At 54.2% G+C, this 12058-nt stretch overlaps 3 protein-coding genes across 3 annotated transcripts; 2 read left to right on the top strand and 1 right to left on the bottom strand.

The window, feature by feature from the left end:
- Positions 1-278: 278 nt before the first annotated feature.
- On the top strand, positions 279-3970 carry BUB1 (protein kinase; the record flags this gene model as incomplete). Its single annotated transcript, XM_062885475.1, has 3 exons — positions 279-1283; positions 1383-1788; positions 1845-3970. 3 exons carry the CDS (start codon positions 279-281, stop codon positions 3968-3970), a joined length of 3537 nt encoding a protein of 1178 aa, XP_062748441.1.
- A 235-nt stretch (positions 3971-4205) lies between these two features.
- Positions 4206-5660, bottom strand: APN1 (DNA-(apurinic or apyrimidinic site) lyase; the record flags this gene model as incomplete). The annotated part of the gene is made up of 1 exon (XM_062885474.1): positions 4206-5660. One exon carries the CDS (start codon positions 5658-5660, stop codon positions 4206-4208), a length of 1455 nt encoding a protein of 484 aa, XP_062748440.1.
- Positions 5661-6308: 648 nt separating this feature from the next.
- On the top strand, positions 6309-11931 carry QC762_110480 (uncharacterized protein). Its single transcript, XM_062885473.1, has 2 exons — positions 6309-7654; positions 7746-11931. Exons 1-2 carry the CDS (start codon positions 7509-7511, stop codon positions 11581-11583), a joined length of 3984 nt encoding a protein of 1327 aa, XP_062748439.1. The 5' UTR covers positions 6309-7508; the 3' UTR covers positions 11584-11931.
- The last annotated feature ends 127 nt before the right edge of the window (positions 11932-12058 follow it).

Genomic DNA, 12058 nt, shown 5'->3' with positions numbered 1-12058 from the left:
CAGCAGCAGCCAGCGGGGGTCTTATTAGCGGGGTCCAGATTGGGTCGCGACCAACCCTCGACTCGACCTGACATCAACCCCTCCTAAATTTCACCAACGCGCTGTCCTTTTTCCACCGGGCACGACACGCTTTGCAGTGCATCTTGCAACAGTTGACTCACTTCTTTTCCTGCCATATCCCATCTTTGTTTTTTGTTTTTTTTTCCATCCTTCTTGACGTCCGACTTTACCAATAACACCAACATCCCCCGCCGAGGTCTCGGCCACCACAAACAACAATGCCCGACAACGATGATTCGGTCAATTTTGACTTGATCGAAGGCCACAAAGAAAACATCCAATCCCTCCCCTCCGGCCGCTCCGCCAAAAAACTCGCCCAACTCTTCTCCCCCCGGGGCAGCCCCTCCTCCTCCCCCCATCCCAATCTCGACGACCTCAAAGGTGAAAACTCCAGAATAAAAGCCTCTTTTGAGCAAGAGATTCAAAACATTGACGAGTCCGACGACCCCCTCGACATTTGGGACCGGTACGTAAAGTGGACTCTGGAAGCCTACCCCTCGGCGCAAAACACCAAAGAGTCGGGGCTGCTAGGGGTGCTGGAGCGTGCGACGCGGGGGTTGGTCAATGACAAAAGGTATAAGCAGGATGGGAGGTATCTGAGGTTGTGGTTGTGGTATGTGGGGTGGTTTATGGATAATAAACGGGAAGGATATGTTTTTTTGTCGAGCAAGGGGATTGGGGAAGGGTTGGCGTTGTTTTATGAGGAGTATGCTGGGTGGTTGGAGAGTGTGGGACGGTGGGCGCAGGCGGAGGAGGTTTACAAGTTGGGGATTGAGAGGGAGGCTACGCCTGCGGCGAGGTTGTTGAGGAAGTTTGGGGAGTTTGAACAACGGCGGGCGGCGCAAGAGGAGGGCGATGGGCCGAGTAGTCCGGCGATTCCGGCGCAGAGAAAGGTGCTTGGAGTGAGGGCTGATCCTTTTGGGGCTGCCGAGCCGGTGGTGAGGGATCCTCAGGCGCCGAGGCAGACGAGTGGTGTTGGGGGTGGGGGAGCGAGGCCGGCGAAGTCGAAGCTGGCGATTTTCTCGGATGCGGATGCTGCGCCGGAACCGTCGGCCATGTCCTCTCGTGGACCGGAGTCGAAGGGGTGGGACTCGATTGGGTCGATGGCCGAAAGAAAAAAGGAGAACACCATGGCGCCGAAGCCGTGGGCTGGGGAGACGTTGAAGGCGGGAGGAAAGAAACCGCCTAGTGCTGGGGCCAAGATGGCGGTGTTCAGAGATCCGGTAGGTCCTGCCCCCTAACTTTCCAACATAAGCAAAAGTGTTGATCAATTTAGGACTAATTTGTGGGCCGTTTATTGCTGGCGTTTCTATGTACTTCAGTCTATGGACAAGCAGATATCACAATCGCACATTCGAATTGACTATACCAAGGTTCAGGTTACTGTGAATCCGGCGAGTGGGAAAAGGGAGAGGATTTATGTGGACTTGAGGGCTGTGTATCCGACGCCTGATGAGCCGGGGACGGAGAAGAGTTTTGAGGAGATTTGGGCGGCTAATAGGGGGTGGCTGGATGTTGAGTGGGAGGATGAGCAGCAGCATGAGTCGACGCTGTTTATGAATGATGAGAATAGCTTCCCGGGGGCTGGGAATGTGGGAGGAAAGCCGCAGAAGATGGCGATTCATGCGGATGTGATTAGGTTGGATGAGAATGGGGCGCCGATTTATCCGAAGGGGGAGAAGACGATGAGGAGAAAGAAGAAGCAGGAATTGAATGAGACGCAAACCAGTGAGTTTATTTTTGGGGATTGTTGGTAAGGGGGTAATTTGCTGACGGTGAAGCAGTTCAAACGAATTTTGACTCTCCTTCGGGCCCGAAGAAGCTGAAGAAGAAGAAGAGGCAGTCTGTCGGTGAGCCGACTATGACTCTGCACACCAAGGCGGCCACGGACGATATCTACGACATTTTCAATGCGGAAGTCAAGCCGGTAAAGCCTCTTGGTGATAGTGATGACGAAAGGGGGTATGAGTCGGATGATTATACCATGGGTGATGGCACCAGGCGTATTTCAACCAGTGATGTCGATGAGGATGTGGAGGAGGAAGAAGAGGATGATGTCGATGGTGATGGTGATGAAAATGCCAGTGTCTGGTCGGAATCATCACACAAGCAGCATCAAGACCAGTCGAACGATTTGATCGATGTTCATGATGGGGAAGAGGACGATCATCCGGATGAGCCTCCTAGAACGAGGACCATGTTTGTTCCTATACCCCCTGAAGACTATGTGCCGACACGACGACCGTGGAGGGATCCTGTGGAGGCGGCTAACAACCGTCTTCCATTCATGACTCCCATCACGGAACGAACGGAAATGTCGCTTGATGTCACGGCTGATATGGGTCGGTATGAGCTACACAGCAAGACCCCGTCGAGGCAGATCAACAAGAACATGATTGCCGAAGAGGATGAGGAGGAAGGGGAAGATCTGACACCGCTCAGCAGTCCGGCTCGGGGTGTGTTTGAGGATGAGAATGCCTTTCCCAAGGGCAAGGTGCCTCAGCCGCTGCTTCCCAAGGCCAGACCTGCGTTGGCGTCGAAGCCCCTTGCCACCAAGGTGCTGACGCCCAAGGCAACCAAGACGCTCGTTATCCACAGCAAGGGGCCTATTATCAAGGATCCCCAGTGCAATCCTGTCGACACCGCTGTCCGAGGCGAGATTTTATCGAACATCCAGCCTCCCTTGACTTCGTACGATGGCTTTTACGACCACCGCAGCGAGAAGTCTGACCGCAGTGCCGAGATAAGAAAGTACTGCAAAGCAATCGGCAAAGGCGGCAACCGCTCCAGCACAGGAGACAAGTCTTCCAACCTTGGGTCGTCTGTCACCCTCCGCTTTCCCGGCATAGAAAGGGAATACGCCATCCGCCGTGAACTCGGCGCCGGAGCCTTTGCCCCGGTGTATCTCGTCAACAACTCCCACCCTTCAGTGAATAATTCCGACGCCGACGACGACGATGACGAAAACAACGAAAACGCCATCATGGGCAAGGGGCGTTTTGCCTCTGCCCATCACAAGCGTTACCCGCAGGAGGCACTCAAGATGGAGTCTCCGCCTACTCCTTGGGAGTTTTACATGATGCGTCTGGCGCACAACCGTCTTGGTCCGCTCGACAGGGCAACGGCTTCGTTGTCTCCAGCGTTGGAGTTTCACCTTTACCAGGATGAATGCTTTTTATTCCTGCCGTATCACCCCTTCGGGACGCTGCTGGATGTGGTCAACCTCTTCCGCGGGGAAGCCTCGGGCGTGATGGACGAGCAGCTGGCCATGTTTTTTACTATTGAGCTCTTACGCACAGTGGAGGCTCTTCACGCCAAGGGAATCATGCATGGTGACTTGAAAGCAGACAACTGCCTCTTGCGCCTTCCCGGTGATGAGACACCGCTGTCGACGAAGTATCAACCCTCGGGTGACGGGGGTTGGGCCTCGCGGGGAATTACGTTGATTGATTTTGGGCGCGGGATCGACATGAGGAATTTTAGGGATGATGTTCAGTTTGTGGCCGATTGGAAGACGACGAGTCAGGACTGTAACGAGGTGAGGGAGGGGAGACTGTGGACGTGGCAGATTGAGTATTTTGGGGTGGCGGGGATAGTGCATTGTTTGTTGTTTGGGAAGTATATCGAGACGGTTGGGGTGAGGGATGGGAATGGACTGGGCAAGAGGTATAGGATTAGGGAGAACTTGAAGAGGTATTGGCAGACGGAGATTTGGGGGGGGTTGTTTGAGATGTTGTTGAATCCGGGGAATTTTGTCGGGGGGGAGGAGGGGGGACGGATGCCGCTTGTTAGGGGGTTGAGGGGGTATAGGGAGAGGATGGAGGGTTGGTTGGAGCAGAATGGGGAGCGGGGGTTGGGACTTAGAGGGGGGCTGGGGAGGGTGGAGGGTTGGGCTAGGGGACGGAGGTAGAGATGGTGTGTTGAAGGAAACACATCAACCGGTTGGGTTTTTTTTGTTGTTGGTGTGAGAGAGCATTGTTTTCTTGTTATTAGGGTTTAAGTTTGACCTTTGTGGTTATACAGTTGTACATGATAGACATGCACAGTCGAGGCAGATAATCCCCCCCCCTCCTTTTTTTTGTTTTTTTTATGCCTCTTGGTAGATATTCAGTTTACACACTTTTTATACACTTTATCCGGCCCCTCTATTCGCTCTCCTCACCACAAGAATCACACGCCTCCTCTTCGGTCTTCTTCTTTTTCTTCGCAGCAGCAGCGGCCCCTTTTTTCCCTTTTGGCGCCGCCTTCTTGGCATCCTTGTCAGCCTTCTTGTCCACCTGCTCCTGAATCCTCTTCCTCTCTGCCGCGCCCTTCTTCTGAAGCTCCACCTCCAAATCTTTAAATTCCTTTGAATCGGCATCCATCCCTATCAACGACTCGAGCAGCTTGATCTCATCCGCCCAGATCTTCTTGTCTTCTGTCTTTTTGCCGTCCGGCCCCTTGACTTCAATAGGTGTCTCGAGCACCATAGGGATGTTCTGTAACCGCTCATCATTGACCACGTTGTGGAACGCTCTCAACCCAAGAAATCCCTGTCCGATATTCTCGTGAAGGTCCCGGTGTGATGAAAAGGGGGCTTTGCTATCATTTAGATGGAAGGCTTTCAAGTACTTTAGCCCAACGACCTCGTCGAATTCCCTCATTGTTTTGGCGTAGGCTTCCGGCGAGCGGATGTCGTAGCCGGCGGCAAAGGCGTGGCATGTATCGACGCAGACGCCGACGCGGGACTTGTCTTCGACGAGGGATATGATTGTGGCGAGGTCGGAGAAGGAGGAGCCGATGATGTTACCGCTTCCGCACATGTTCTCTAGGACGGTGATGACGGATTTGGTGGCTTTGTGGGCGGTGTTGAGGTGGGAGGCTATCCGGGCGCAGGCTTCGGACATGGGGAGGCCGCCGGTTGATCCCGGGTGGAAGTTGTAGAGGGTTATGCCCAGGGCGTCGCATCGCTTCAGGTCGTCGAGGAAGGAGGAGTAGGCTTGGGTGGATTTTTCCTTGTCGGGTTGGGCGAGGTTGATGAGGTAACTGGCGTGGGGGAGGATGATGTCGGGGGTGTAGGTGTTTGTTTTTAGGAGGGAGGAGAAGAGGGAGGGGGTTTCTGGGGAGAAGGGGGGGTATTTCCAGGTTCGGTGAGGTTTGAGGAAGATGGCGAAGGCGTTGGCGCCGATGCTGGAGGCGTTGGTGATGGAGTTTTGAACCCCCCCGGCGGCGGAGACGTGGGCGCCAATCTTCATGGCTAGTTTGAGGGTGTTCAGGGGGGTGCGGGCGGCGAGAGGCATGCTGTCGTCTGTCTTTTTGGAGGTGGTGGTTGTTTTGCGCTTCTTGGGGGCTGGCTTGGTGGAGGGTTCGTCGTCTTCTTCTTCCTTGATGTCATTGATGTCATTGACATTAGAATTGACGCTCTCATCTTCCTTGTCTTCGTTGTAGTCGACTTTGCGCTTGGTTGTGGCTCTTTTGTTTACTTCCACCTTGGACTCGACAACGGAGGCGGCCGACTTTGCCTTTGAGACTTTGGTTGCGACGACTTTCTCTTCGACCCTGCCGATGGCTTCTGCGGTTGGCTTGGCTTGGGCAGCTTGTCTGGCTGATTGGCGGGGCATAATGAGCTGTATTTTCGTCGAGTTTCTGGTACAATTGATCCGTTCAGTCGATGTGAATAGATTCAGTTGCCCAAGAAACAAACGCAGAGGTGCGAAAAAGGGTCCCCTGCCCGGCAGAATGAACTAAGAAGCGCGTCAAGATGCGACGCGCCGCGACAGCACGTGATGTCGATTAATTGATTGTTGGTCATGCACGCCCTGTTCCTCAGGCCAAAATCAGATAAAGTCCGATCCCCGCCCAGGCCCGCTGACAAGTTGCAGATCATCGGCTTGGCAGCGGATCTCTTGGCAAATGGTCCGAGTTCCCGTAGCGTGGTTTCAGCCCAAGACACAGCGAGCGAGTGGCTTATCTCAGCCAACTTCACCCAACGACAGACACAGCCTTTCTCCCCCTCCATCTTGCTCTTTCACAGCAAATCAGACAATGTCTGTCCTGCAGCCTGAAGCACCTTCCTTATCGGTCACATCCTACAGCAATATTAACCCTTTAGATATTCAAGGTCGACATGTTCTGGATCGACCGAACTCTCAGCTGACAAGAAGCAGACTAGCAGTGGACTCTCTCAAACAGGCAGCAGTTTAAACGGGAATTAGGGAATTATAGAATGGGTCTTGTTGCTGGGTAAGGTACCTCGTAAGCGGTAGGCCTCCGCAATCACGGTAGCATTCGGCTCCTTCTACTCGGACTACCTCAACACCAAGCGCTGGGAGGGCACTGGAGGGGCAGGGAGGCGGGAGGCAGAGAATCATCGCCAACATATCTCTGAATCCAGAGCGATACGCGACCCTCTTTGGCCTTCTCAAACACATGTTCGCATTCGCCCCTTGCTGCTGTTGGAGCATGGAAATTGTTTGCTGACTGTGCCCCTCCTTTACATGGGGCCAGCCACAGCGCTATCCCTTGTGTTGGTGCTATTTTTGACAAGAGGGGCCCAGTCCATCGGTGACATCTGGACCCAGCTTCGGGGTCAGATTGCGAGATTGGTGATATTCTTCTTTGAAGACACTGTCCAGTCGGCAAAGAAGCTTGAAAGACGGCGGTTCCTTGCCCTGAGCCGCCCGCCACTTGGCTTTATTCTCGAAGCAGAAAGACGGACCCTGAATACCATTTTTGGGAGAGAACGTGGAGGGGCCGTTCCAGCCGTCGCATGTCGCACTCACTTGTTCCCTTGGAAGAAAGATGCCTCCTGCCATGCCTCTCCATGCCTCCGGGGGGGCCAACCGAGCGGTGTACAGAGAGTGTTCAGACAATCATCATCAGCAACCATCCGATCTTTTTATGCTTCACTCTGTCATCAATCTATCAAAGTGATCTACGGAGTAGAGATTTCCTAGACAGAACGCTAGAATCCCATCAGCAAGCAAGCGAAGAATTGGCGTCCAGGGTGGCTTACAAAGCCTTGGCGTACCTCATGCAGGCCAACTGCAAAGTGCTCCCGCCGATTCTCTACTCTGTACAAGCAACTTGCACTCTGTTACTTGCCGTGCCTGCTGCTCGCTGATGCTGCCAACACTCCGCCCCAAAAAATACCCTTAGCCCTCCCCTCTGTTTGCACCAATTCGGTGCTGGGCCGCGCAACCTTTTTACCCATATTCCCTTTACATACGGGAGACCTACCGCCGAGAAGACAAGCAAGCGCCAGACTCGCTCGCCCCCCTTTCTCCTGCCGCTCTGTACGACGACAAGAATAGTCCAGGCCAGAGAGACAAGCAGCCCAGGAAACTAAATTAAAAAATAAAAAACAATCATCAGAAACAACCTGATGGCGAGCCACATCGACAGACCATGATCACTTTTCCCTAACAATCGGCTGTTGAATTCCTACCCATCATCAGCCTTGCCTCACCATGGAGATCGACGACTCGGGGGACACGGGCGATGGCCGCCGGCTTTCGATAGAGAAGAAGCCCATCATTATTACCGACGCCATCATCGGCGACGAGGATGACGAACCGTCCGCCTTTGAACGCCTACCCGACGAGATTATCCAACAGTGTGTTTAGTCTTTTCCTACTTCGTGAAATCGACCCCTATGCCCAGTCCGCCTTTGCGTGTGTTTGTAGCGTCTAACATGACCGTGCTAGAATTCTGCAGGAGACTGACCCGAATGGATTCGCGTCGCTGGCTCTGCTCAACTCGAAATGGAGAAGCGTAGCCCAGCAGGCGCATCTCTATGCCCATCACTTGTCGAACTGTCCCTCGTATGCCATGAGCCACAGTGGCCCAGTCAAGGTCAATAGCGAAGATGACCTGCCAAAACTCAAACGACAGTTTGCAAAAGAGGTGAAGCGCAACCTCTTCGAAGCGTACTTGCGCCCCAATGAGACCGTCATCAAGGTCATATCCAACTCCATCAGCTCATCGTCCTGCCCCGGAGGCGAGGGCATCCAATTCAGTGCCTCACCAAAAGGCCATCACATCTTGGCTTATAACTCTTCCAGAATACATGTTGTTGATGTCAGAGGCGCCGAGATTGCAGTAACAAGAGAATTCAAGATTCTGAGGCGGCCAGCGGCGACATGTATCAATGATCAGGGGACAATGCTCGCGGTGCTATTGACGGAAATGCAAGTGGACATCTATGACCTAACGCAGTCACCACCAAAGCGAACGCACTCCATGATTTTAGACCACAGCCCACGCGCCATCGCCTTGTCACCATGCGGGTCAGTACTAGCGGCCGCTTACGAAGGTGGAATCGAGGTCTCTTCGCTGAACCAGACCGCCATGGCCACCGACCGGAGAGCTGTCAAGTGTGATGGCGTCGATGCTTTGACCTTTTCGTTTGACGGAACTCAAATTCTTGGGACGACAGTTCACTCATCCCAACCGAATACTGTGATACTGACAGCACCTTACTACGACCCCGGAAGCCATATGGAGTCCGATGATATCAGCGCTTTGTGGACGACATCGATCTTGTTTCCCAACACCAGTCGGGATTGCAGTCACGCCGTCTTGTTACAGAATGGGAAATACGAGGAAGCAGCATGGACTTTTACCTACGACCGTAGCTTCGAGACCTTCCGGGCCGTGCGTATTGACGATCTGAGGAACGGCACAACCTATTTCACAGGGCCAGTTCCCAATACCGAATCGCAGACCAGGCTCATTCCATGTACACTCCCGGCTGCCTCTTATTATGGAGAGCTGGTTTCGGCAGGCTTTCAGGGGAAGGATATCTGGCTGTATGGTGTTCCTGAGGACCTTGACGCCGTGCCGGATACCACCAGTGCGGCTGCGGAGAACAACTCGGGCAATGGTGGGCTTCTACGACGAAATAGCGGTCCATCGATGCGGGCAGCTTCACGGGTTCAGGAGAATGAGGCTCGGGTGCCCCAATGGCAGATTCTATGCGACAAACTGCGCAACACGTTTGTGGGAGGATACAAGATTGCTGAGCTCGAAGGTGTAAGCACTGTCAAGTTTGTGGCCGATTTTGCAGACTCGTGCCTAAAAGAGCGATTGGTAATCACTGCCCGTGGCGTCACGCCTAATATCTCTGTCGCAGACGAGGAGGGCATCGATTTTGTAGATGGCGGCCGGATCACTCTTCTCGACTTCGACTACAACGTAACCAACGGGGTTATCAAGGAGTTTACCATCGACGTAGGAACGAGGGAGCCCGAAGTGCTGGAGGAAGAGCATCGTGATATGGAGACCGAAGTGGCCATCGTTCGTCGGAGGACTGTCGCTCAGAAAAGGGGCAGCAGGGCTGTGTCTACTGTCATGCGCAGCGCAACAACTGCTGCTCCTCGCCCACCACCGTTGCCTACCCAGCCCTCCTCCTCAACACAAAAGGAAGATGAGGATGACCCCTTGGTTCCTCGTCGAGTAGGTACCGTCCCACCTCGCCGCAATGGTCCACCGTCGACAGTCGATGAAGGCGGAGAGACAGAATCTATGCTCGAAGAACAAGAGGCCCTCGATGCGCCCTATTCCCAAGGAGATCCGCGCTCAGGGACAACTCTTCGCCGTGCGGCTACCGCCGCTGCCAACAACCGCCGGTTGCAGCCACAACAAGCAGCCGCAGGACCGGTCGAATATCGCAGAGCTGATGGTCGAGCTGAGCATCCCCATGAGAGTGATGCGGACAACTGGGTTCCTCCACCACCACCGTACCAGAAAGAAGACCCCGGCGACCTCCCAGCTTTCCTTCGACACACGGCCGTTTTGCCTGCCGGTGCCGGTGTTCAGACCCATGACGGCAAGCTACAGGTCGACACAGCAGACAGGCAAGCTGCACGCATGTCGTCAGCCTCTATGTTCCAGCCCCGTCGCAGCCAGACTGTCACCACCACTACCAATAACCGTCATTCTTCGCCAAACCCGCCCGTTCCCCCTGTCCCACCACTTCCATCGCTCGATATAATCCCGCCGGTACCGGCTCTCCCGGCAGGCATTATGGGCTCACCACTGCCGCCGCCTCCTCGAATCATGGCCTCTCACGAACGAAACAGCAGCTCGGGGTCGCTTTCGGTGCAAAATCCCGTTGTGCGGCCAGGTTCCAGCAGCTCACGCTTCCTAGATGGTGACAACATCTATGATGTTTCACCGCCAGACTCGCCTGCTCTGGCACCGGTAAGGCAACATGTATCCCGAGAACCTAGTGGCAGCCCGGCAGAGAACGATCCGTCGCCACCCGTTCGAGCCAGCATGTTGTTTGTGTCACCTCCCACGGCCAGTCAAGGGGACTTTGCCGGTTCCGGTCCCAGCCCCTTTGCCGGTCAAGCTGCTCGTGTTTCTCCAGAAACGGGCCTTCCAGGGGCTAGTGAGACGACTATGGCGTCGTCGTCGTCGGTCACCAATGCATTGGTGCCACCGAGTCACCGACCAGTAGTCGCGTCGGAGGAACCCCCAGCTGTGAGACGCTTGTCCGTCTCGAGGACCTGGCCAACGCAGCCAGTACCAATTAACACGGCTGCGGTATCCGACGGCTACCCGTACTCGGCTCCTGTTCCTGGCAACGGGACCGACTGTACTATGTCTCGGTCGTTCCCGCCTCTGCCCCGGCCCGATCAGATCTCGAATCTTGGGAACGGTAACCATCGGTTCTCTGGCCACTTTCAGCTGCCACCGCGTGCTCCCGTGGCGGTGGCAGGCCCACATTCTGCCCACCCTGCCATGACTATGGATGAGCATCTGCCGCAACCTCAGCAGCCGTGGAGGAGGACCTCGTACCAACGACCTGTATTACAGCAGCAACATTATTCTTTCCCCTTGCAGGGAGGAGGCGGTGGCGGTTCACCGCCGTATCATCGATCGTGTCACTCCCGCGCTACGATTCATGAGCCCCAGCCGAGGAGGCCGTCGGATATTGTTACCTCGGGGCCTTTGGTTCAGCAGCAGCCTCAGGAGGACATGCCGCTTATTATTTCGACGCCAAAGGGGGTTCAGGGGGCATTTGATGCGCCTGGGTCGTTTTCGTCAACTCAACAAAGGGCGGAGACGCCGATTTTGGCGCCGGTGCCGAGGCATCCTAGGCCTGTCACGCAGTCGTCCATACTTATGCCACGGCAGGTGCCGGAGAGGTTGGATACTATTTTCAGTTTGTCAGATAACGGGCAACAGCAGCAGCAGCAACATCATCATCAGTTTTTGAATCATCCGCCCCCTGTGCCGGGGTCGTCGAGTGGTGGGGGGTTGAGTGGGTTTGCGAGGAGGGTGCCGAGTCTGAATAGGAAGCCGAGTAGAGCAGAGAGGTCGGCGGCCAAGAACATTGCTGATGCGAAGAAGAGGGGGTGGAGTGGGATGACAGTGAGGAGTAAGAGTAGAAGGGGGAGGGGGAAAAAGAAGCAAGAGATGGATGCGATGAGTACGGTTGCGTGGACGAATGTTGAGGGGAATAATGTTACTTGGCAGAGGGGGCAGGGTCAAGGGCAAGGGGGGAAGGAGAAGGATAGGAAGTGTGTGGTAATGTGATGGATGGGATAGGATATATATCAGTTGGGATATGAAGGGTAGATATGTGGGAATGCGTTTGATAGGGCATATAGCCGGGAGGGCTTTGTGTTTATTTGATGAATGAGGGTTGCTGGTTAACAGGACAGGGTACAAGGTAGGATAGGAAAGGGAAGGCGGAGGGTAATGAAATGACTACTAATGTGGACTTGATATGACTGTTTCTGTGGGTTTTGGGTGAGTGAGTGCTTTGTTGGAGTCGTATGCTCCCATACATCAAGAGAAAGATGAAAGCCAATCTTGTGACCAGTGAAGGAGATATTTGAAGGCAAGCTGTTGTTTGGAGATCTTGATGCTGTCTATGAGGACTGCTATTTCACAAAAAGCCTGTGTCTTCATATCTTCAATGCTTCATGGCTACATGCAACGATTGACTCTTAAGTAGTTGTCAAAGGTTGTTTTGACAGCTACTTGTCTCTCCCACAATCTCTTTTCA

This window comes from Podospora pseudocomata (assembly GCF_035222375.1).
Source record: "Podospora pseudocomata strain CBS 415.72m chromosome 1 map unlocalized CBS415.72m_1, whole genome shotgun sequence".
Lineage (NCBI taxonomy): Eukaryota > Fungi > Ascomycota > Sordariomycetes > Sordariales > Podosporaceae > Podospora > Podospora pseudocomata.
The sequence above is the reverse complement of the archived record's forward strand: the minus strand, read 5'-3'. Positions and strand labels throughout refer to the sequence as shown.

Excerpts from the sequence above, each read along its gene's own strand:
- QC762_110480 (XM_062885473.1), top strand. The coding sequence starts at position 7,509 with ATGGAGATCGACGACTCGGGGGACACGGGCGATGGCCGCCGGCTTTCG. Across the intron at positions 7,655-7,745 it reads CCCGACGAGATTATCCAACA|AATTCTGCAGGAGACTGACC; the intron begins GTGTGTTTAGTC and ends TGACCGTGCTAG.